Below are 24,563 nucleotides of genomic sequence, written 5' to 3' on the forward strand. Positions count from 1 at the left end.
TCACTACTTACCACCTGAATCACTGTCGTCTTCTTCCACTTCTTCCTCGTCCTCCTCGATTTCATACTTTCCTTCTTCTTCATCATCATCCTCGCCATACTCCTCGCTGCTTGCTTCTGAACTGTCGTCTGACGCCTGCTTGCTTTTGGCTTTACCTGCAAGTATTTTTACTGTGTAAATGGAAACATAAAGAGCAGCACACGAGCACATGTGCAGGTGGTATGTGCAGAGGGCAAAGTACTCTCATCCCAAAATTCATCCTCAGGAGCACACACTAAAAGGGAAAATTACCATATTTCTCCAAAAGCCATGTCCCTTTGCACTAGAGGCCAAGAGAAGAATGCATTTCTTTTCAGAGGCCAGGAAGGCCAGGACACAGAGAGGCAGAGAAATCCCCTCAGAAGCCCATAGCAGGGTTTTACTGCTAAAACCTGGGATTTGCTGCTACCTGGTATTTACGGAGCACCACCGGCGCAGCACCCAAGCGTCTGTCATGAACCTGTCTGCCCTGCTCAGAGAGACATGAAAGCCAGGAGAGGAAGACAGACAGAAGAGTACAATGAGAAGAAATGGGCCTACTGAACAGACACGAGAAAGGAGAAGGAGTCAGTCACAAAGCTGAGAGCAGAGAGGGGCTGGTTCCACTGAGCAATAGCGCCTGCGTATTCCCACCTCCACCCCTCCATGGTTATGTGCGACTGGAAACAGGGGTAGACTCTCGTTCGGGGCATCCTCGTAAATATCTCTTAGGTTTATTCCCTCTGTTAGGCACAAGAAAAAGGTCTAGGAATAGATATTGCTGCAAATTCCCTTTGCAGATGGCCAGCCAGGTCCCAGGGAGCCTGGGAGGAAGCACTAAAATCCTCTGGGTGCTTGGCCTGTGGGAAAATCGTCTGCCTCTGGAACCAGGTTTCTTTCACTCAGGTTGAGTTCACGCCAGGGGAGGAGTGCTTCTCCCCTCTCCCTCCTCGGGACAGTGTGAGTCACCGGGCATTTAAATCATAGAATACAAATTCTGTACAGAGGGAGAAGAACCAGCTGCTTCTTGCCCCCCTCCAGCCACCCTCCCCGAGCTAAGTCCAGCTCAGTGCTGCCGGCTGCCTGCCCTTGCTTACAAAGCTGCTGAAGCAGCTATTTATTCACACTTCAGACTCTCTGCTTGGAAACTGGCTGTCCATCTTTCTCACGTTGTGAATCTTGGGCCCCCACCGTGGCATCTATTTTTTTGCCCCACGCTCGCTCCTCAGCAGCTGACCAAATGTTACTCACTGAGCTGGATACAGAGCCATGAATAAGCCGGCTGCCAGCATTCCCAGCTCCCCGCCATCACCCGGCTCGCCCTGCTCTCACCCATCTGTCAGCTCTGCCAGCATCCAGCGTCTGTGCAATTGCCCCCCCGAGGGATCGGAAGCTACATCTCACGGACAGAGCTCTCTGGGGCACCCGCAGCCATGCGGAGAGCACTGGCTCCAGAGGAGATGGATTGCAGCGCTGCTCGCTGCACCACATCATATTGACAGGCACCTGAGCAGCTCGGGCAACAACCGAGGGGGGCACGCTCTCATCCATCAGGCAGCACTAGCAAAAGCACCGACAGATCCAGCCATCAGCTCATCTGAGAGTACGCAGAGAAACCAGCTGTGGGTAAGAATTGGGTATCGGGTCATTCCCGTGAGCTACGACATGGGCAGCAGGCCCCTAAGGGGAATTTACTGAACTTCTCCAGCCTCCTGCGCCCCTCCCCTAGGCTCGGCCCCTGCCTCCCCTTCCACCGGTGCATATACACAGAGGTCCCAACAGCCTTCACGCAGAATCCCAGAACGGTGGGGGCTGGAAGGGACCTCTGGAGATCACCCAGTCCCACCCCCTGCCAGAGCAGGGTCACCCACAGCAGGTGGCACAGGAACGCGTCCAGGCGGGGTTGGAATGTCTCCAGAGACGGAGACTCCCCCACCTCTCTGGGCAGCCTGTGCCAGGGCTCTGCCACCCTCACAGCAAAGAAGTTCCTCCTCGTGTTCAGGTGGAACTTCCCATGGTCAAGTTTGTGCCCGTTACCTCTTGTCCTGTCTCCAGGCACCACTGAGAAGTGCCTGGCCCCATCCTCCCGACACCCACCCTTTAAGTATTTATAAGCGTTGATAAGATCCCTCCTTGGTCGTCTTTTTTCCAGACTGAAAAGACCCAAATCCCTCAGCCTTTCTTCATAAGAACTCAAACTTCCATCTCCTGAGGCAGAAGCATATATCAGCAAGACTCCAGAAGACAATGCTCCAGTTAACCAGGGCTGCTCCCCTCTTCCTCCTCCTTCTGCCCCTAGATCCTCAAGCCGACAGCCCACAGCAGGAATTTTGCCACTGAGAAGGGCCGTGATTATTCTGCTAGGAAATGAAAATGTCTGACCTCTCCTTCCACACCCCTGGCCCCCACCGGTCTGGCATTAAATTGATGTAATATGATTACGCGAGGGATAAATGAAGAAACCTGTTCAAGTTCATTAGAGGCACACCAACACCTAATGTGGACAGATCACTCATTACAGGCAGGCCCGGAGAGACGCTGCAGCCACACTCCCTTCTCGCTTTTAATTGCCTCATGACGAGGCAGTCCAGCACCTCTTTCTAAGCCATTAATAATTTCCACGAGCAGCCGCCTTTCCTCCCAGAGATGTGTCAGCTGGTAAATGAGAGGAACGCATGAACTTCCCCACCCCCACCAGCAACACACAGATTGATCAAATCCACTCTCTTTCCTCCCCGTCTCCCAGCTCTTTCTGCCCTTGCCTGCTCAGGGGTCCCTGAAATGTCCAAACTTGTTTCTCTCCCCTCTTCAGACCTTGCAGAGACCCAAGCGAGGGAGTCTCTCCTGCCTGCCAAATGCTTTCTCGGTTCCAGAGGGCAGCTTGTCTTGATGCGATGGAACTGTTTGCATTCGCCACCTTTCCTGCCCCCCCGGGGCGGATGCTGGGGGTCTGCAATCCTGCTGAAATGAGCAGGCAGCTTTCAGCTCCACCTGCACAAGGCAAGAGTAGGGGGAACCTTCCTCAGATCCACAAGATTAAACAAATGCCTGCAAATTCACCGCTTTCCTTCCTTTTCCTGTGCAGCCCTATCTGCTGCATGCACCAACACGCTGCTTGCAATTTATTCCCTGCTGTGGCTGCACCACAGCCAGGTGTAGACCAAAACAAAGCCACTAGGAACAGCCAGCCAGGAGGCAGCGTCGCCTTGTTAGAAGGACACGTGAACTCAAGTCCTGTCTCAAACCCCACTCCAGCTGTGCTGAGACATCCCTCCCTCTCCTGCCTCAATTATTGCACCCGAATTTTTCGTATTGACTCACTGAGCGGGAGGCCAGGCAGCAGCACCTCCCAAACCTGATCTCGGTTGAGGTCTCCCAGAGCAACACAAGATGCACCAACAGGCAGCTAACCAGCGCTCCCAACCTCCGGGAGCGGATACGGATTTGTGCAGATGAACTTACTGACCGACATCCAAAGAACTGTCTACCACCCTCTCCGTTCTTTCAGGAGATCCTAAAATAAACAGAAGTGCCAGTACTGACAGAGAAACCCAAAGAGACTTCTATACACGTGACACCAGACACAAAAACGTCAGTTATTGCCAGTCTCACTAGGATTCAGAAGAGATTCATTCATTGTTGGATTCGACAAGGCCTGAGAAGTGAGAATGAAGATTCAGATGGGTGGGAGGCTTTTTCCACCAGGGACCTGTGGCCTATTGCAAAGGCTGAAGGCGGGGTTGGGACTCAGGAACGAAGAGACTGAAGACCTGCAAAGCTTACGGAGCTAGGAAAAAGGCTGCTGCTGTCAAAGATAAATGGCTCATCACGGTTTTGGCTGCTGTGAGGCTGCTAAGGTTAAGGTAAGGAAGGATCAGAGAGCTTAGCTACTGCTGGGTCCTGCAGGACGAAGAAGAAGGCCTGGGCCAGGGGGAGCGGATGGCCTGCTATCAGCCTTTCATCTCTGGCCTAATGCAAAACTGGGGGTGGGATTCAGACGAAGACAGGCTTATGCCTGGATCCTACACGGTCCATTAAAGCAGGCTGATGATGCAGCTAGCACAGGAGGCTGATCAGCCAGTTCAGTGGGCAGTAGGCTTAAAGAAGAAAATAATTGTTTATTTCAAACAGCGTCTAAGTTAAAGTTGTGGCGTGTCTTACTGTGTTACCAGAGGATGCTGTGGAAGCCACATTAACAACGAGGATCAGACACAACCAGGGAACCAAGAGATTCATCAGTGGATATTAAATAAAATGGCCTCTCTGCAATCCTCAGTTCAGAACATCTCTAAGCTGCTGACCACCCTGTAACACCCCCTGCCCTGAACGTACTTTTTCCTCTTCCCTGGTGTATCGATATACGGCAAGAGCACTGGAGGTGTTTAACTTACACCAGAATCTCTATACACCTGCCTGTAACCCCTCTCCTCAACACATTCAATCACAGCCCAGCCCTGGAGCTGAAAGGTAGGAAGACTCAAGGCTTCCATTCCCAGAGCAGGGAGGGCGTACCTCACCAGCCCCATCTCTTTCTGCCCACATCTGGAAGTAGTGTTGTGTCAGAAGGGCTGATCTGCTCCGATGAGCTTCCCAGGTTCCCACAGCACATCAGTGTCATAGTTACTTTCATAGCACCAACCTGTCTTAGATCAGGTCACTCCCTGTCACTTTTCAAGGAGGTCAGCATCACTGGGCATTCTCTGCTATATTTATTGCTTTCCCACCATATTTCTTGTTTTCTTCTCCCAGAAAGTCCCTCCAGGGCAGTCTTATCTCCCTGCCCAGATTTCTGCCACCCGCTGCTCAACATGTCTCTCTTGGAAGTAGTTTGAGGCTGATGAACCAAAGTCCTTCCATTGTTCCAGACCCTCCCTTTTGCCTTATTTGAGGAGAGAAGATTGCTATGCCGTCAAACCTCACAGGTAAAGAAGCAAATACACAGGCCACGGCAGCTGCAGGGCCTCCCAAATCTCCTTGCATCTGGCCACCCGGTAGAACAATGGCCACAGAGACAGGGAACTGCAGCACTGGCTTCTCCAACTTCCATCCGCAGCCAGCCCTGACAGTTACTGAATGCAGAGCGCGGCTGGGAACATCTCACACCCCACACAGAGTAGGAACAAGAGCTCATTGTATGCATCTCCCAAGACACAGGCGCTTTTCCCAGCCTCCCTGTTCCCTGTCCCTTTCCCACTGTGGAGTCACACCATTGCCTGGAGGGGACTTCACCCTACGCTACAGCACAGACCCAGGGCTCCGCTGTCTCCACCCGGCGCCTCAGGATCCATGGTGGGGCTGAGGACAGTCGCTCCTTGAGATGCAAGCTGCCTTCAGGGCCCGTTGCCTCCCTCCAGAAAACACCCTACTAAGAACAAAAGCTATAGAGAGGCAGCTGACCCAGGAATGTTGAAAGGCAAGGCCCATGACTGACACTGCAGCGCTGATGAGTGCTCAGCGACCAGATACCGCAGACCAGATACCGCAGCTGTGGGACCCATAGACACAGAGCAGGGAGAGCCCTTAGATGTCACGTGGAGCTTTGTCCTCATTTGCACTCTCTTTGCAATATATGTCAGCCCCTTAAAGCTGCCAAAGAACCTCATGGACAGATGTCACAAGCACATGAAGAGGGGGAAAAGCCAGCCTAACGAGTAGATGGCAAACCTGTATATTCAGCAGGTTTCTACAGTGCGCAGACAAGCACCACAAACAAGGTAGAAGCTGTGTACATGAGGTGCCAGACAGACAACTGCCGGAGACCTTGTACTGTATCATCAGTAACTTCCATCACAGACGTGCCTCGCTAGGGTCCCAGTGTACACCCAGAAGTCCATCAGTCCAACAAACCTCCCAAGTGTACATAAAGTCCGTTCCTGTGAGGCACAGGAAGGGACCCTGGGTTTCCCTGGCTCCCAGCAAACCTGCCTTCCAAACTGCAGTTATCAACTGCCTTTTCCGAAGCCACTGGGATTCTTCTAAGGCACTGACTCATCTAGCAGGCAGGACAACCCCAGATCTCAAGGATATACCTCTGCAAATCACATTGATGTCACACTGATCTCTCAATACCTTGGTGGGTTATGTGCTCTCTTTTGCTCTCCTCCCATTCTTTGCCAGGTCACCTACAAAAATCCACTGACTTCAACCTCAAGCTATCAAACAAGAGTTTTGCAACCTTCTCTTCCTCCTCTGTCACAGATGCCTGTGAGGAAGACAACGCTCATTGGTTCTGTGGTAAGTCTCAAGATTTATCCACACGCCTTATGATGTGCACAACAAACTAGGACTTTATCCGTAGATTAAATCTCCAAACAAGAAAACGCTGTATTCCTGCAAGTCGCCCTGCCGTATGAATGACAACGCATTTAGAAAAACCTGCGATAACACAAACATTCCAAATTACAAAAAGAACATCTAAGTTTTTCCTCAAACTCTGTGGTGAACTTCTCAGGCAGGTTCCACAATTTACTGTGGCCCCCTCGTGGTCACAGCCAGAGAGTGACATCACTCCATTTTCTCTAAAGGCTCCAGACTTTCTTGGCTTGTCAAGAATACTTGTTACATCAGTCACTATAAAACAGATAAATCAGAAGCGCATGCAAAGAGAGGATAACCATCAAAGATCCTTGTTCTGGTAGCCAGCCCCTATGATAGCTACTGCTTGAATGACATACACGGCAAAGAGCCAGCACGCTGTCAGGTAGAACAACATTCTTAACTCTTCTTACATAGGTGAGGAAACAAAACGTGGATTTCTGCACCTCCACTCACGGTGCAAAAAGACAGCAAACACTTTTATGTTCTCCAAGGTGAGGCTTCAGCTCAGAACCTGCACAGGTTATAAGCACCAGAAGGAGAAGCCACTCTTTGGGAACTACAGTATGAACCATGGCTGCTACCTTGAACAGCCTTTGAAAGCAGGGTCTGCATTCAGCCAGAGTTCTTGGGCTGTCAGGAGGAGGTCAGCGTCTGTGACAAAAGGAAGGTGCTAAGGGGAGGAGAGAGCATGGGTTATGCACAGAAAAAGACTAATGCAGGACTAAGGCTTTAAAATGAGCTGGAGTGACAAAGCAGGAGAGGGAGAGAAAGATAAAAGCCTTCCAACTATCTTCTGCCTGTCACTTTAAAAAGCTTCTAAAAGGCATCACTGTCCTGTGCTCTCTCTCCCTAACCATGTATCTTTGAATGGAAGATGGACAGGATGCACCCCCGCTTCGGGCAGGGCCGTACTGACCCACATCATACAGAATTCTGGACAAGGAGAATGTATGCCCAGCACCAGCCCCATACCTTTTATAGGGAATCCAACATTCTCCTCCTCAGAGTCACTGTCCAGGTCAAAGAGGTCCTTGAATTCCTTCTTATCTTCTTCCTTGTTTTCATTTTGCTTCCTACGCTTGATTTCTGGGAAGTTCAAGTCTTCAAGCTGGAAAAAACCAAAACCAACAGTAAGAATAACCTTAATTTGTACTTTTAAACATAAAATGCTGAGCTTGGCTTCGCCCAGTGTGTGCAAGCCCCGCTGCCAAGAACAGTTGGGTCTGTCTGCTGCCAACCAGGGCAGCAACGGAGAGATTTGTACGTCAGTTAGAAAGGTGAATGATACATGCAAAGCACCACTGCTCTATTGATCTTTACCTAATAAACTACTTTTGCTAATGGGCCATCTACTGCTGGTATCTTAGCACAGATAAAAATGTAAGACATCCACGACAAGCTGGCTGTCCTGCATCTCTGGGCTGAAAGCCGCGCAGACCCTGTGAGCTTGGGCAGCCAAGCACAGTCAAGCCAGACCGTGCTGGTCACCTCTGAAGTAGCAGTTTTCCACCGATGCCAAAAGCTGCGACAGCTATAGCAAAGGCACTGTCTTTTTGGCTGCACATTTCAGCACAGTTAAATGGCAAGGTGCTGAAGATGCTTAAGGTCTGTCCGCACCACGGCTTCCCCGGTTGCTAGCCCTTATGGAGATCAATGGGCCAAGAGCCTTGCTGCTGCAGACAGCCAATATCAATGCCATTAAGTACTTGCAATTGACACCACCTCACTGCTCTTTACACCTCTCCGGAGGGGGATTAGGGGGAGGATTTACTTGCAAGGGCTCAGGCCAGCAGGGCAAAGATAATCAGAATGCAAATTAAATCCCAAGTGCTCTCTGAACATCAGCTGCCCGCTGCCCGTGCCCGGCTGCACACCTCCTGGGAAGCACTCATGCATTAGCACACATTAGCTTGCTTGGAAACATTCGCCCCGCGAGTAATAACTCATTTGCTCTCTCCCACCCGTCAGACCACCCCTCAACACACTCCCCTCTGACCACATCCACTTCAACCCTCCCGTGAGCTTCCCCCAGCGGGAACGGCAGCAAAGCACAGTCTGTACAGAAAAGCAGCTCTCAGCGGAGGAAGAGTGAGAGAACGGGGACGGGGCGGGGGGAGAGACAACGAGAGACACCGAGACGCGCATTTGCTCCTGCAGCCAATTCCAGCAATTTCTCCCAGCCTGTTTCACTGTTATGGTCCCCAGCTGGGCAATATTGATTCCGGGAGCTGAGCACTTACAAGCAATAACCTGCAGCTCCAGGATGGAAAGTCAGAAGCTGGCCAGAGAAGGGGAAAGGGGAGCAAATCACCAACAACCATTGGCAGGGTCCTAATTTTAAATCATCTTCCCACCTGCTCTGCTCTGCTATGAGATGCCTCTCCTTCCTCCGGCCCTGCAGAGATCTGCTGGGCTCTCTCTGTGCTGGAAGATGCTTGAAGAAACCAGCACACAACTGGCTTTCCAAAGAGCAGTTGCTGCATGCCAGAGAAGAGACTTGGGAAGCAAAACGCAGCAAGAGCAGCAATCCAGAGTCACCGTCCAACGACTGCCCTCAGCTGACCTAATGACATCCCCTTTCCTAGGGCAGTTATATGCTCCTGCAAGCTCCAGCGTGGGGCAGGGGAGCTGCCAGGGTGAAAACGTTTTCCTTAGCCCCTACCAGTTCTGGTGGACAAGACAGGCTCATGCTTCACTCCTCTCATCTGTTCTGGCATGTAACTTTACGGAGAGTGGGAGGGCAGAGGGAGATGCTCCAGAAATACCAATTCAGTAAGAGGCTCCAAAAATAAAACACAAAGGTCTCAGAAGCTAAAATAAACCAGCAGCTAATGCTTCCAACCCAGCATTAGGCTGTGATCACAGACGCAGTCCCTGTTACCTGTTCCCTTTCAGTTTATACAGTCCTTGCCTCTACAAGTGCCTCAGCCAGGTCATGCTGCCATCATCCCAGCCTCGGGGAGAAGCACCGGCGCTTCCTGCAGCCCAAGACCCGGACCATGATGTCTTCCCTCAGTAGCTCCATTTGGGTCAAGGCCTCTCATGTCCCACAGATGGTCACTCCAACAGGTACTGGGAACTGTACCCTGTGGCATGCCATCGGTATGACATGCTGAGCTCGCTCTGGCAGTCTCCCAGTCACAGGCAGCACCTTTGGGCCCTCTTCTACCTGCAGAGTCCCTGCCTGGCAGCACTGGTAGCAATGACTCTTCAGCAGCAGTTAAACAGGAGTCCAGCATTGCCTAACTCGGAAATAGTTGAGGTTGAAAGTGTCACAAACAGAAGCAGAATCCCAGTTTTGACAACAAACAACTGCTGCATCAACTGCCCAGGTCCCTGTTGGCTTGTCCTGTTCTCCGTGACCCCGGTCACTGTTACTGCTCAGCAGCAGTAAATGAAATGCAAAAATCATGGAACACATCACTTAGTAGGCTTAAAGTGCTAATGGGGCTGTGTATGAGTAAAATGTCTCACATACATGACGTGGAACGGTTTTCTCCAATTCTCCAAACTTCTCCAATTCAAGGGAGCAAAGGAGAGAGGCTTATCTGAACATTGCGAAAAATTTCTCCAGTATCTTGTGCAGGGCACGTAACAGGCTGTTAGTTGGGACTTCTCTGTATTTTCATACTGCTTAGGAGAAGTCCCCATTTCCACAGGCAGCCTACGGTTTTGGGTGACATGAGTACCGGTTGAACTCAACCTGAGCGTATTAAAAGGGACCTGGTGTTGAATCATGCTGAGTTGTGCTACCTCCAACTTTCTGAGACTCCACAGGAGTGCCTTCAAGATGGGCACCTCAAAACAAAGGCACCAGAAAACCCTACAGGCTGCGGAGTGATCACAAAGCAAAGGCATGAAGCTTGCACTGAGCCACAGCTCACAGATACAGCCTGTGTTCATCACACAGTAGCAATAATTAGGTAATTTGGGGACCAGTCTTTTAATCCCCAGCTAGAGGGTTACTAGCTACTGAGTCTCACGAAGCCGATTAGTCTACATCCCATTAAAAACCATTGGGAAAAGCAAATGGAATGGGCAGACGGGGTCAGCGTTGTTACAGAAGGCAAGCTGCAGCTCATACCAGCTGAGAGCCAGGCTGATTTTTTTCTGTTATTATTTCTTCCCCCCAATGGCTGCTAATGGGACATGGATTTTCCCAGCCCTAATGGGCCTCATGGTGTTCACTCTCCTGCTGGGGCTCACAATGCTGCATCATTAAGCTAGCAGTCCCCACCGAGAGAGACAACAGCCCCATTCACCAAGCAAAGATGTCAGGCAGCCACAGGCCCTTCGGAGAGCTAACTCTAAAGTCTGTCTCTCTCTCTGCAGCTTATCTGTTCAGCCCACTTTCTCCAAGAGAAAACAAGTCCCTGTCACTGCCCTTCAGACTTCCCCTAGTTTCAGAAGTCACCCCCTTGAGCCTTGCCATAGGAAAGCAATCCCCCTCAAGGGAAGCGTTCCACCTCAGCTGGTCCTGGCTACCCCAAGGAGTTTCAGCTCCCCTCCTCCCTTTAAAATGAGATGGGGGGTCATCTACACCGAGGGCTGATCTCTCCCCTTGTGCCAGCTGCTTCTGTGCCAGGAAAGTGTCAGCTCACACCAGCAGGGTCAATTTTGGGCAAGAGCTTAGCCCCACTCACAGCTCCCCCTCCCCAATTTCCTTTCTGTAAAGGCCACATTCTCTTGCTGGGTTTGCCCAGAACACGAGTGTGCCTTTTGTTCCCTCTGCGCGGCTGCCCCAGGGAATTCCTGCCTCCTTTCCTTATCTCAGGCTTGTATACGATACCGAGCATTTCTAGGATCTCCCAGGTCTTCTACTGCGCTCTGGGACTTGGCTCAGAGCCAATCATCCTCATGTCCCATCGATTATTTTAATTGTTCCCCACCATACGCTGGAGACACCAATTATATCTATTTCCTGCTCCCTGGCCAAGAGCCTAGCTCAGCCACTTTCATTGCATTAGCATCGAGACAGCTTTCCTTTAGACTCCTAATGCAAACAAGCTCCCACCCCCCCGGCTCTTCTGCATCCCGGAGCACAGTGCCATGAGGACTGGCCAAGGAGCCTTCCCTTGGGCAGGAGATGTGGGAAACGGCAGCCTGAGCACTTCTGTCCAGACAGCAAGTCCCACCTCACAACCAGCCTCCCCAACACGGGTGAAACGAGAAAGTGCAAAACAGAACTCATCTCTGATGTTCCCTTTGCTAAGAGAGGCATCTTCCCCCCCTCACTTTCATGCAAATTTAGGTTTTAGACTGGCAATCCAGCCACGTTCTGCAGAGATGGAAAAAGAGCTAAAGGCCTCCACGAGCTCAACACACTCTGATTTACTATCAGGAAAGCAAAGCAATTTGCAAGAAACAACGCAAACTGCCCAATGCAGTGTGAGAAGGCCCACGAATGTGGAGGTGAACACACAGAACAGGAACTCTGTGTACAGTCTAAACTTCGAAACTACATCACATGCTTGTTCCAAAAGTAACGTCCACAATACAGCTACTGCCCCAGTTGCTCAGAGACAATCGAATCTGGTACCCAACCTCCCCCTGCCGGTACACGCAATCGCTCTGTCCCTACTGTCTTCAGCTTCCTAGTCTTGAATTACAAAGGCTGCTGCTGTACCAACGCGTCTTGAACAGCGTGAGCCTTAATAAGGACAGAAGGAAATTTAACCTAGCATTCCTTCACCCTGCCTCACCTACCCTCTAACTTGGGCATATGAACAGGCTCCAGGCAGGGGACACAGATGTTGCTCCTAGAGATCCCAGCAAGACAAATCCGCAGGGAGCTGAATCACAGAATCTCAGAATAGTTTGGTTGGAAGGCACCTTTAAAGGTCATCTAGTCCAACGCCCCCTGCAATGAGCAGGGACATCTTCAACTGGATCAGGTTGCTCAGAGCCCCATCCAACCTGACTTTAAATGTTTCCAGGGATGGCACATCTACCACCTCCCAGGGCAACCTGTGCCAGTGTTTCACCACCTTCGTCGTAAAAAATGTATTTCTTGTATCTAGTCTAAATTTATCCTCTTTTAGTTTAAAACCATTACCCCCTTTCCTATCAGGCCCTGCTAAAAAGTTTGTCCCCATCTTTCCTGTAGGCCCCCGTTAAGTACTTAGAAGGCCACAATAAGGTCTCCCTGGAGGCTTCTCTTCTCCAGGCTGAATAATCCCAACTCTCTCAGCCTGTCCTCATAGAAGAGGTGCTCATTTTTGTGGCCCTCCTCTGGACTCGCTTCAATAGATCCATGTCTTTCCTGTGCTGAGGGGCTTCAGAGCTGGATGCAGTGAAGACACCGGCTAGGCTGCCGTCCAGCCGCACTCCTGCTCTTTCCAAAAATGCCCAGCCTACGCACTCACACAGCTCAAACTAATTTCAGCTCACACCAGTGGAGCTGGTTTTGAGCAGCCATCATCCTGCTGCCAGGACATGGCTCTCCTGGCTTCCCATAGCACAGATGACGTTCCGTAAGTTAGACATTTCATTCTTACTCTTTCTTTGCCGCTGATTTCCAGTTGTATCTCCTTCTCTCTTAGCTTCTTCCACTGAGTATAATACTTGGTCAGAGGTGTTCCCTCCTCTTTGACCTGCTTCTCCCATTGTTCCTGTGGAGAGAGGGGGTGCAAAGTTAAGAAAGGTTCTCAAAGCAGTTTTCCAATACAACTTTGGCAAACACAGAGAGTCAAGAGCAGAGGTTAAGACCCTTTCCCAAACCACCTTTTCCCAGCTTCTGGGTAGGAAATTGGCAACCATGACTAAGAATGCAAGCAGGACTAAGTCTGAATTCAGGCACAGGCCTTTAAGCAACTACTGAGTCAGGAGTGGTGTGACTGACAACTCTCCTTAGGTAAAGCAATGCCCGGGCACTGCAGGGAAATTAAAGAAAGTCAAAAGATGAAATGGACAGGCTGGCCAATGCAACAGCTTGCCTATGCGATAGCAAAGCACAGGATACCAATGGCACTGAAGGACAGCATAAAGTCCTCAAAAAAGGAGCATCTATATGGTGGTGTATAAGATGCTTTAGCTTATGGAAGATCACCAAATTTTCTCAGTGTGGTGGCCTGAAACATGGGTTCCCAGATTCCTATTTCTCCCTTCTAGAAGAGCCCTGATTCTCAGAATTGCTGAGGCTCTCCTAAAATCAGCTCAATGCCTTCTGGGATCCACGACTACTATCTTGGCCTTGAACGTTCACTCCTACTGTAGCTCTAGTGAGAAGACACTGACACAGAAGTCAAGTCAGATGATGCAGCCTACTGTAATGAAAAAGAAATTACTTCAACTGAAACCTGAAGATAGGAATCCCAGGGACAGATCAGAGGATCTATCAGGACACCATTTTCCTCCTGCTTCTTCAATGGAGGCATTTGATCACCTGCTCAGTTCTTGCTTTTTAATTCAGAAAAACCTCACGCAAGCATTTACAAGACCGAAGTACCAAAGGTGTCTGATTGCCTGTTCCCCCCATTCTATAGCCAAGTGTTTATTTTTGAAACAAACATTCCCCTGCAGGGTCTTGGACTCATCCCAACCTTGAGAGAGGGAAGCACGAAGAAGTGCCGAACCTGTTTCTGCTGTCCAAGCAGGGAGAATCAGGAGGTGCAAACACCGTAAGTGGTGGGAAGCAAATTAAACAGTTAAAAATTCTTTTACGCTTCCATCATTTGGCATGTTAGTGCCGAAAGAGGGGTGGTGGTATGTCCTATTAAAATTCATTCTTCTTAACCTGCCAACATCTCTTTAACTTAAAACCCACGCAGAACTGTACCTGTTAAGTGGATTACCACGGTGCCCAAAGGCTCTGCGTTACCCCACAGTAAAAAGTCAATCTAACGTAAGCAGAAAGACACAACGCACAAGCAGGAATTGGAACAGGCAAAGGAGGAAGGGAATGAGCAACAGGAACAAAGGTTAGCATAGATACACTCAAAGGTCAACAGAGATCCAAAAAGAGTATCCTGAACCCAGGGCTGAGAACAAATCCAGAGGTCTGTATAGGCAGCTGTGGAGACACAGTGCTCCTGTCTGAGGGTGGGAACAAAAGACCAGACCATCTTCACAGCAGAAAACACAGGAAATATTCTTCAGCAGATCCCAAATCAACTACTTCTAGGGAGCGGAGCCCCAAAACTAGGGAGTTACGGTGTGTTGGCTGCAGCCTGTGAGCCAGGGTGGGGGAAAAGGTTTGTTTAAAGAGCAGTGTATGAACAAGACAGAAAGAGCAGCTCTTCACAACGGACAGCAGCGCAGAGCCCCCAGCTTAGACAAATACGCAAGTTTGTAATGCATCAGTCTACGCCAACTCTTGATGTGGCCCATCACTGGGAGAGAAGTGGAGATGAGCTGTGGTCTCTGCAGCTGGCACCAGGAGCTGAACTTTGGCAATTAAATGACGACCAGCTTGTGTCACCTGCACTTTAATGGCGCAGAATCTATTTATGCATCGTTCAACAGGCGCTATCAATACTGCATCAAGCCAAACAGGCCCTTTCTGGTAATCACGGGTCCCAGACTCACAACACCCCCCCCCCCCAGGACTGTTTGTAACACGGCTCCAGGTCTGCACGGCTGGAGCCTGTGTCTGCTCTCCGGTCTCCTCCCCGGCAGGCAGCCTGAAAGCACCGCCGATGGACCGCCGACTCCAGCAGCACTTGCTAGCGGAGACGCCAGCCAGCAGACAGCACAGCGTTACTGTCGGTCTGAGACACCGCTATGGCAAGAGGAGTAATTCCCGAGGAGTACAAAGTCACCCCATTTATAGATCAGGCTCGTATCAGGCTGCCAGCTGTATTCAGGCAATTTGTAGATGCTGCTTGGTATGGACGGCTTCTTAGAAAGACTCTTCTTACAGAGGGCAAAAGTCTATTTGTTCTGTCTAATACAGCTCTTTTGGTTTTAAAGTGTCCTGGAATCCAGAGAGAAAAAAGACCACTAAAACACTCCCATCTTTCTAGTCAGAACACCTCAACAGGAATTTTGAGAGTGGATGCCATCATGCCCACTTTAACCATTTGCAATTCTCCTTCTATTACTGCTTGTGCATCACTGTGTTGTCAGGCAACACCCAACACGGATCAAGCCCACAATGCTAGCACCTGTACAAACGTACCACGGATCATCACCCACCCTCCAGAAAAACCTCCCATCTGAAATGTGAGACGAGGATGAACGCGGAAGATCTGGAAACCCCATGGAAATGAGGCAATGCTTTCCATCAGCCCATTCCCTCACTTCACATGTCATTAAGCCTAACAGCCTGCTGGGCTGTGCTGTTCCCAAACAAAGGTTCCCTGGCTCAGCGCAAAGGTCTCCCCGGGAACCACGGAGCTGTAACACAGCCCAGCACACGCTGCGGGTCCTTCCCTGCCTTCTCCCTGCCAACCCAGGGCCCACACTAGTGCAGACGGATGTAAAAATCAGAGCTGCGCATTACGCAGCTGGATTCAACTTCATCTGCAGGCTCCACTTTTTTTTGGCTCCCTTTAGCTCCAAAAAGCACCGACTCTCAAACATTGATCCGCTTCTTAAAAAAAAAAAAAAAGAAGAGTAAAGTTCTCAATCTTAAAATAACGTGGAAGAAGTCAGGCCGAACATATCTGGTGTGCCTATCCCTCCATACCACAGTTCCTGGGATGCAACGAGGGATGTCTCCATAGTCCCTCCACGTAAAGCTAAACATTGCACCACCGTGCTCCATCCGCAGCACTAAATTCAATCCTCAGGCTGTTTCTTCTTTAAAATTATATAATATAGACCCTTAGGTAAAATCCAGCTTTCTAAAGCACACCAGCTACTCAGGAGTCCAGACCCGATCACATTCACAACCTTTATTCCCCTCATTTAAACCTATTTCTCTGTAATTCCCCTCCATGAAAGCCGCGTTTCAGCATGTTGCATGGAAGAATTAGCTCAGAAGTTGGGCTCTGCTCCCTACAGCGGAGCAGGCACAAATGCATCATGTGAATACCAGAGAGCATTTGCTTTCAATTGCTCTTGCTGGCAAGGGGGACATGCAAATACCTCCTCTCCCCTCACCCCCCCTCTTTTCCTTCCCTTTTCTGGTAGTGTTTGCTCAAGAGAAGTGCCAATGCCCCACATATCTTGGAGACAGCCTGGCAAACTCAACCCAGACTTCGAGGGACCCTCCAAATCATTCTGGGAAGCCCAGTCTCTGTGGGAGCTTTGGCCCTTCTTGGGAATCTACACCATCTGCCTGCAAAGGAGTAGGGGGAAAACACGGTGCCACCTGGGCACAAACTCTGCCCTCTGGGCACAAAAGATAAGCCACTATGGCTCTTCCACCCCGCAGAAGTACTGAGTGGGCTGTTTCCTCCGCTCCCAGGAGCGCTGATATCCCATTAACTGAAGGAAGAGAAAGGCTCCCTTCTCCCACAGTGAAACGCTGGAGAGGGACTTTTACAATGGCATGTAGTGATAGGACGAGGGGTAATGGCTGCAAACTGGAAGAGGGTAGATTTAGATGAGGTATCAGTAAGAAATTTTTCACTCTGAGGGTGGTGAGCCCCTGGCCCAGGTTGCCCAGAGAAGCTGTGGCTGCCCCATCCCTGGAGGGGTTCAAGGCCAGGTTGGACGGGGCTTGGAGCAACCTGGGCTGGTGGGAGGTGTCCCTGCCCAGGGCAGGGGGTGAGACTGGATGGTCTTTAAGGTCCCTTCCAACCCAAACCATTCTATGAGTCTATAACACAGCGCAAAAATACAGCCTGCACAGGCAGCCTCCTGAGCAGCACTTCACACTGTTGCTCTATCCTCTTAAACGGCAGAACAACCATCTCCAAACAGGGTTGGCAAACTGGTGCCTCCTTCCCTTAACCACCCTCCCTTACTCAAAGCAGGCTGCCTCTCGCTGCCCCTCCAGAGCCAGCCCTGCCTGATTCATGCTACTCGGCCACCCAGATGTCCCTGGGAAAGCAGGTGCACCAATGTCAACTAGGAGACCCACAGGCAGCAAGATGTTAAAATAATCATTTAGCTCTTACACAAGGGACTGCAGCCAGAGTTGCCGGGAAAAGCAGACAGTGGCAGAGTTGTTGGAAACTCTGTTTTATTTTGCCGACGACCTTCCCCAGCCCATCTGTTTCACGGAGAACCCTAGAGGCTGAAATCTCTACCTCTGCAGAGTGGGTGGGTGGTCACAGCGTTGCCCACAAAAAAATACAGAACAACAAAACCCTAACCACTTCACTCCAGACGGGAAGCATAATTCCTTTAGCAAAACAGTCCAACCCAGAATGGCATTTACAGAACCAAAGACTACTTAGTCACTTCAAACCCAGTTCCATCAACCCCTTAATCCCAGAATAGCGCTGCTGTGTCCCGGCATGGATATGTCAGGATTTCAAAGGCTAATTTTCCTGCAGTCCCCGCCCCTGAGTGTCTGAAGACAAATTAGTCAGCACTGCAACTTCTGCTCCATGCCCAGCTCCATGCCAACAGGTGGAGATTTCAATGATGCGGAACTCCCGACTGTCCAACGACACCGTGTGGCCACTGAGAGACCACTCTGACCCACCAGTTACCTTGCACACAGAAATATTTCCACTTCTCTCCTGCCAGGCAATGAAGAGTCAGACCCACTACTTCCTCTCACACAGAGACATGTGCACACATACAGTTCACCTGCTATCAGGCTTGCAAAGGCTGCTGTGCTGGATAAAAAGCAAAGATAAAATGGCCAACCCAAAGGACACACAAACAAAGCTTCATTAAAAAGGCTTCCTTCCCTTTGGCTTCATTACATAGGGCCTGGATTTCAAAGGATGGAGCAAAGCAGAAGAAAAATAAGCTTCAAGCAAGGACACTGAAAGGAATGTCCTGCCAATATGCTACACCATCCCTAGGAGGACCTGGCTCAGAACAGGCAGAGTCCTGGAGCAGGGGAAACAAGGAGAAAGGAGCATCTCTCAGCCTGTTAGACAGATGGCCAGCTATTAGCTAACACACCCTCTAATATACTGGCTTTTAGCTGTGCTACAGTTCATTTCCTAAGATAAGAGGGCGGTTTCCACCATCACCTTAGCCACTCCTCTTCATCTCATCACTAAGGTGGAATCCTGACATTTAACTCAACTGCTCCACCGGGGCGGTGAGCCACTCAGAGCCACTGCAACTTTTCTACGTGTCAAATGTGCTCAACATTTTCTCAGCAGGCTGGATGCTTAGGCTGCAGACAGAAGAACATACCAGCCTCTCTCTTGAGAAGCAACTGCAGCGCCCAGGATGCCTCATCACTGTTCTTATGGCTCAGAACTTTCCTGATTCTACAGCTCTGTCTCCACAAGGGCCCAGGAAAATGGGGAAAGGTTTGCCGCAGGATCCCGAACTGCCACATATCAGTCTGCTGGAGCCTTGGTTCTACACTGCTGGAGACTGGTCTCTGCAGACCAGGAGGAAACAACCCTTAAAGAGGTGGCAGAATTCTGCCCTATCACTTTAGGCACAAACTGCTACCTACGTATCAGGAATGGGATGACGAAAACAAAGAAACTTCTCAATACAGAAGATGCCCCAGCAAAGCAAGGCGCTTCCATGCATGCGTGTGTGTTATAAATAATAGAAGGGTGTAATTTATCGACTGTGTTTTCCATGAGGCTCTTGGCTGCAGGGTGTTGCCAGCTATAGCATCAGAGCCCTGCCGAGTTCAGTTGTTTGTGAACCTCTGCCCCACCCCACACGCTCCCGTTTCCATGATCTCGTTGTCCCTCCTCCCTCTGCCACCCGCTCAACCCCAGCAGCCGGAGCCTGACTGTCTTTCCAGGAAGCCCAAATCGAAGTAGCAGACTCACCACAGACTCCCTGCTGGCCACGCCGAAGGTAGCTTTCTGACGCCTGCTGGCGATGTAGGCAGAATTTTCCTGCAGTTTCTCCAGGAGCTGCCGGATAGGCTTGCAGTAGTTGGAAATCTTGCATTCCTTCAAGAAAGATTTTAGCTGGGAGGAGGAAAAGGAGAGGAAGAATGAAAGCAATGTAATAATTTCCATAAAGAGATCCCATCAGCAAAAACACATTTCCCACCCCCGGTGACAGACAGCATGGGGTATCTTTTCCCTTCAATGCATACCATACTCCAAAGTATCACCCATATTCAATCCTGCAGGTCCTGCCACCCTGGGCTGGGAGGATGCAAAGAGTTGCAGTGACAGGCCAGATGTTTGTACACAATCAGTGCAGGGACCTTGCTCAAAACCAGCTCTTTGCACCCTTTAACACTACTTCTTTCTGAAAAAAAATACGTATCAGTGGAGTTGAAGCAGCCAGCTCTCTGGGGCCTCAGCTCCTAGCTGCCATTGTAGTTACAATATCACTGTCTCCTGCTCGGCCAAAGAGTAAGAGGGACCGTGGACTAGATGCACACACACCAGGAATTAACAGCGGATACTAGATGGTCAAAAGCACAGGGAAGCCAGGATTAGAATGGGGAAAGGTGTCTGCGGGTTAAGACTAGAAAACCGTTGGATATTGGGATGGGAATACCAAATACAAGAGGCTGTGGATGAGACTGATGGTTGGGATTGAAGGCAGAGTTTGAGAAGAGACTTAAAACCGGGGTGGAAGCGTCCGTGGCCTGGGAGTAAGGGTCTCTGGCGTAGCTTGGTGGGAAAATGTGGTGCCACTAAGCAGCAGAGCTGCGGGTCAGGACAGACGGCCATCTGCAGAGTCACACAGGGTGAAGTTTGCTTAATGTCTGACTATACCAGCCCAATTCCAACTGGCACCGCTGCGTTTTCAGGGGAGCAAACCCACACACCCATCACACAAAAATTTGCCCTCCCTGTGGACTCGTGCAGCGTGTGCCTAGATAATTCTCTCTTTTAGACCCAAAGCCTTATGCATAACCCTCAGGACAAGAGCCAGGAAACCGCAAACCCTACTGCTGCCTTAAAGAGCAAGGACCATCCTACTCCCAGAGAATCTGCTCCTGCCCTTCCTCTGTGCCCAAAACACACTTCCCTACTCTCAGACTATGAGATTTCAAACAGGGCATGTTTTTGTGTTTTCTGTTTTAATCTCAGTAGCCTCATCCTTAAGCAAACCTCTGCACCAAAGATTTCCCCTCCCAATACAAACCACCCTCCAACACCACTGCACTGTTCAGACGTGTCCGAACTAAAAACTAATGCAGCAGTGGATGCTCTTGATGACACAGAGAGAGATGGGAGTCCAGATTGACTCACAGTTTGAATTCCAGTCTACTACACTGCCTGCTAACAGTCTTCACCAACCCCAAGACAAGCCCCTGGCGTGCTGTCCAAATTCTGCAGGCCAGGCTCTTTGCTAGAGCCATATATATATATATATATGTATAATACACACACACATTACCCAGGCACTTGATTTAGAGAAACAGATCCAACAAGGCAAAAGAAAATGGTTAACCACAATTGAACGCTCATCTCAGCTGGGACCTGCAGATGCTATCATGATAGAGATAAAGGGTTTCTAGTCAGCAAATACAATACTGCCTTCTCTACTTACGGCCTCAAATGTTCTGCCTCAGAAGACAGTGCTGGGGGAAGGAGCAAGACGTCTTCCTCCATTAAAGCCTACATGTTGGATTGATCTTACATGCCAAGTGGGTAGGTATTAAATGTTAATCAAGAGATGACAGTCACACCCAGCCCCTCTCTGTCAGGACACTGCTCTCCTGATGCGTATATTGGTGCAGGATCTGCTGTCTGCCACACACATGGACAATGTCCCCCATTACCTAGCAGCAGGGGCTTCTCTTGTCCCTTTATCCCCAGCATACGCCTACCTGCCATCATACATCCAACTTGGACAAATGGGAGTTAAAATGAACCTTTCCCCCTTTCCACAAAGAAACAGCCCATCAAACGAGTACAAAGGAACCATCAGCAAAACTATTCTTCTGCTGGTGAAGCCTGTCCTACCCTCACCCCTCCTTTCTAAAATATTTATTTTTTATAGGTGCTGCATATTTATCTCCACTGAGGGATGCATTTGTCATTCGATTTATCTCACTTGATCCCCACAGCTGCAGCCCCAGATCCATTTCATCCGCTGCCACATACATTATCATTTTTCTTTCGTTGCAGAAGTGTCACCAGAAATCCTGCAAAATCTCAGGCTCTATCTGTGCAGTTTGTGTTGTGCGTTCGCTCTCACAGGCATATGCTTCATTTCTTCTTTCCCCCTCCTCTCTCCAACCCCTGCAATCCCTCACAGTCCCACCACTATCTGCCACAGATATTAACGAAACGTAATGAGATCTCAGTCCTGTGTTAAGAGGCAGGGAACAACCAAGAAGGTAAAAGAAGATAGAGGAGAGGGAGAGAGAGAGAGAGAAAGGGACTCTGTATGCCTTTTTTCACTGTGCCAAATACAACAACCATATCTTTACAGAATAAAACAATCAGAACATACGCGTGTATATGTCATTAACATCTCACGTCGGTTCCTAGCTAAGCAGCTCTGTGATTAGTGGGATTGATTCTGTTGAACTGCCAGCCTTAAACACCAATGGTTTATACCAGCAGAGACCACAGCAAAAAAACACCTCCTCTTACTGTAAACGACGCAGGGAACTATAAATGATCTGAAGCAGCTGGGTGTGTGTGTTCCAGGGAATCCAAATTGAGCCCAATCCCCCACTCACAAAAATCAGAGGGGACAGAGAGCAAGCAGCAGCAGGAGCAGCTGCTGGCAAGGCAAACTGGTACCTCCTGCCCTTCTGTCTTGCTGCAAGTAATGCCTAAATCATGTCATCTCCTGCCTGCACCCAGCAGTACCTACCCCTTATTGATGCCTGCCCAGTTTTTTCCCTTTAACCTCCCACCTCTGCCCTCCGATGCCTGTCCAAGCTCTAGAGGAGGGAAGAGGCAGCCTTTTCCAAGCATCCAGACTCACAGGCTCTGTGCTCAGAGCTCCTCACCAGCCTGCGGAGGCAGTGACCACCATGGGGTCATCCCAGTGGCTGGGCAGACCAGAAGCCTTTGAACTGCCTCCTGGTTCCTACTGGTTCTCCTTTCCTTTGATCTGCCCGGGAGCTTCCTGCCTTCCAGGCAAGGAGGTTTTAAAGTTCAGTTTGAAGGCAGTTCAGCCTAGCTTCTCCCAAAGCCGCTGACCAGAAGACGAGGAATGCAACCCTTGCCAGCTGGAACGCAGCCCCTACGACACGGCACTGAGAGAAGCGTGAGCTCATCGGGGAGGAAGAATCAGGACAGATGGATTTTTACAGTTAACTGGAACCATTCCAGGAGAAAAGCCTCCCCCCCCACACTTTCCCGAAGACTCTGAGATTTTGGGAAGCTAACCTCAGCACCCCAGCCCAGCAGACGCCACGAGGCTGTGGTTAGTGGCAGCCAAATAAGAATCCGATAGCATTAATTCTCTGCAGAAATACAGGCTGGTCCCAGGGTGTGTTTGGAAGCCACAGGGCGCTTGGTGCCAGAGGGCCGTCAGCCGTTTTTCATTCCAGCTAGAACATCGTCTCCGACAGCTTCGATGCTCTCAACAGCTGCTGGCTGAGAGGGAAGGGCTTTGTTCGCTGCCGATAAGCCAGAAGCACGCAAAGCGAGAGCAAGCGCGGGGAGCCGCTCTCCTAGCACAGAGAGTGCCTGTCAGCTCACATTAGCCAAAGCAGCCTACTGCCAGCTAGGCAATGGCCTGTGCCAGGCTGCAGGGACCCAGCCAAGAGCCATGCGCCTGACAGATGCCAGCCTATTACACACAGCAGAAACAAGGAGATTTGCCTCCCAAGCAGCCTGCGGGTCCCAGCCGAGACATTGCTCCCACGTCAGCCAGAGGCATCATAGCAACAAGGTACGCACACAGGGTCTCACGGCAGACAGCAAAGCGAAGCAGAGGCTCATGTCCCCATGGAGGATACAACAGCAGCCCTCTGCCAAACTTGCATGGCACCTGCTGCTCACGAGTTAAAAATAGAGAGGATTAGGAGGAAAGGGAGGGAACAAGTTCCAACGCGTTTGCACTGAGAGATCTTACTGTTCAAAGCAGAGAGGTCACTGCTCATTCAAAACTGAAGCCACCCAGCTAGCAAGGTAGTAGGGAAAGATTACGCACAGCACACCCAGACGCACAGCACCATTAGGCAGTTTTATTGTGGATGATGAAGTACATAAACACAAAGTGGCTTGGAAGAACACCCTGCACCATGGAATGGCAGGGGAGAGGCAAAGGAGACTATTTTGCAGCACTGCTCTTCCGTGCAGCAAGGAGGAGGGATGGAGACAAGAATTGTACTGTTTTGTATGGAGAGACCTGGGGAGAAAGTGCCCCGGTTGAGAGAGACACTGTGAAAGGAGGGAAGATTGCCATCTTGTGGAGAGCACGTGAGGGAGGCCGTAAGGCAAGGAAAAGTATGGGCTCCCAGACCACGGGTACCGCTCTGAGACAATACAGCAATTTGGGAAACTCTGATGTGCCAAGAACTCATCTGTGTTTGCTAATCAAAACCACATCCCTACAGCAGTTATGAGGCCCTCTGTTCCGCTGTGGCTCCCAAAAGAGTGGCTAACTCCACAGCCACTTTCACCCACCTTCAGCCTCCTAATTAAATACGATGCCTCTGTTCCTCCCCAAGAATTCCCCAAAACGCAAAGAAAAACTATAATTAAGAAAAGGCAAATGACGCTCTCCTTACATTCTGAGGACCATCTTGAGATCACTGTTAGCTTAAATGACGTTATCCCACTCTGCGCACATTCATGGCACGACCGAGAAGCGTCTTACAGCTTACCTGAATGACAGTGGGGAGAACCAACTCTGGGAATCCAATGCTGTAGGCTTGGCAATGGAGATACTCAAGCATCAGGTCATAGAGCTGGTCAATGAGTCCATCCTGGGGAGGGGAAGCAGAAATAGAGATATTAGGAACTAAACCCTACAGCACCCAGGTTGGGAAATGAGTCTCCAGCCTTACCGGACAGGAACACAAAGCATGCTGCTAGGGCAACTCTCATTTACAGAGAAGCAGTGCACTTTTGGCCACTGGGGTTCCACTTACTCGGAAGGCCTTCTCCTGCAGGTTGACGTTGGAAAGCTTCAAGATCACTGCAAAGTTTATAGGCTTAGCACTCATCCGTCCTGGCTTCTTGTTGAAATCCACTTGTTGGAAAACCTACAACAGAAAAAAATGAGTGTAAAGATGATCACACCGCAAAACAAAACCGATACCAAATGACTCAACTAAGATCACGCAGTTGGTGACAGAGCTGAGA

General features: G+C 50.1%; 1 protein-coding gene across 1 annotated transcript in view; it reads right to left on the reverse strand.

Annotated features, from left to right (window-relative positions):
* The window catches only part of NOC2L (NOC2 like nucleolar associated transcriptional repressor), a 51,179-nt gene that overhangs the window by 3,041 nt on the left and 23,575 nt on the right, over positions 1 to 24,563 (reverse strand). Inside the window, exons 13-18 of the mRNA XM_054222260.1 lie at positions 24,350 to 24,463; positions 24,083 to 24,184; positions 19,149 to 19,292; positions 12,834 to 12,947; positions 7,309 to 7,444; positions 12 to 155 (exon numbers count right to left, since the gene is read on the reverse strand). Of these exons, the coding sequence (XP_054078235.1) occupies positions 12 to 155; positions 7,309 to 7,444; positions 12,834 to 12,947; positions 19,149 to 19,292; positions 24,083 to 24,184; positions 24,350 to 24,463 (754 nt within the window). The remainder of the gene's footprint in view (positions 1 to 11; positions 156 to 7,308; positions 7,445 to 12,833; positions 12,948 to 19,148; positions 19,293 to 24,082; positions 24,185 to 24,349; positions 24,464 to 24,563) is intronic.

Source organism: Rissa tridactyla, chromosome 16, assembly GCF_028500815.1.
Source record: "Rissa tridactyla isolate bRisTri1 chromosome 16, bRisTri1.patW.cur.20221130, whole genome shotgun sequence".
Lineage (NCBI taxonomy): Eukaryota > Metazoa > Chordata > Aves > Charadriiformes > Laridae > Rissa > Rissa tridactyla.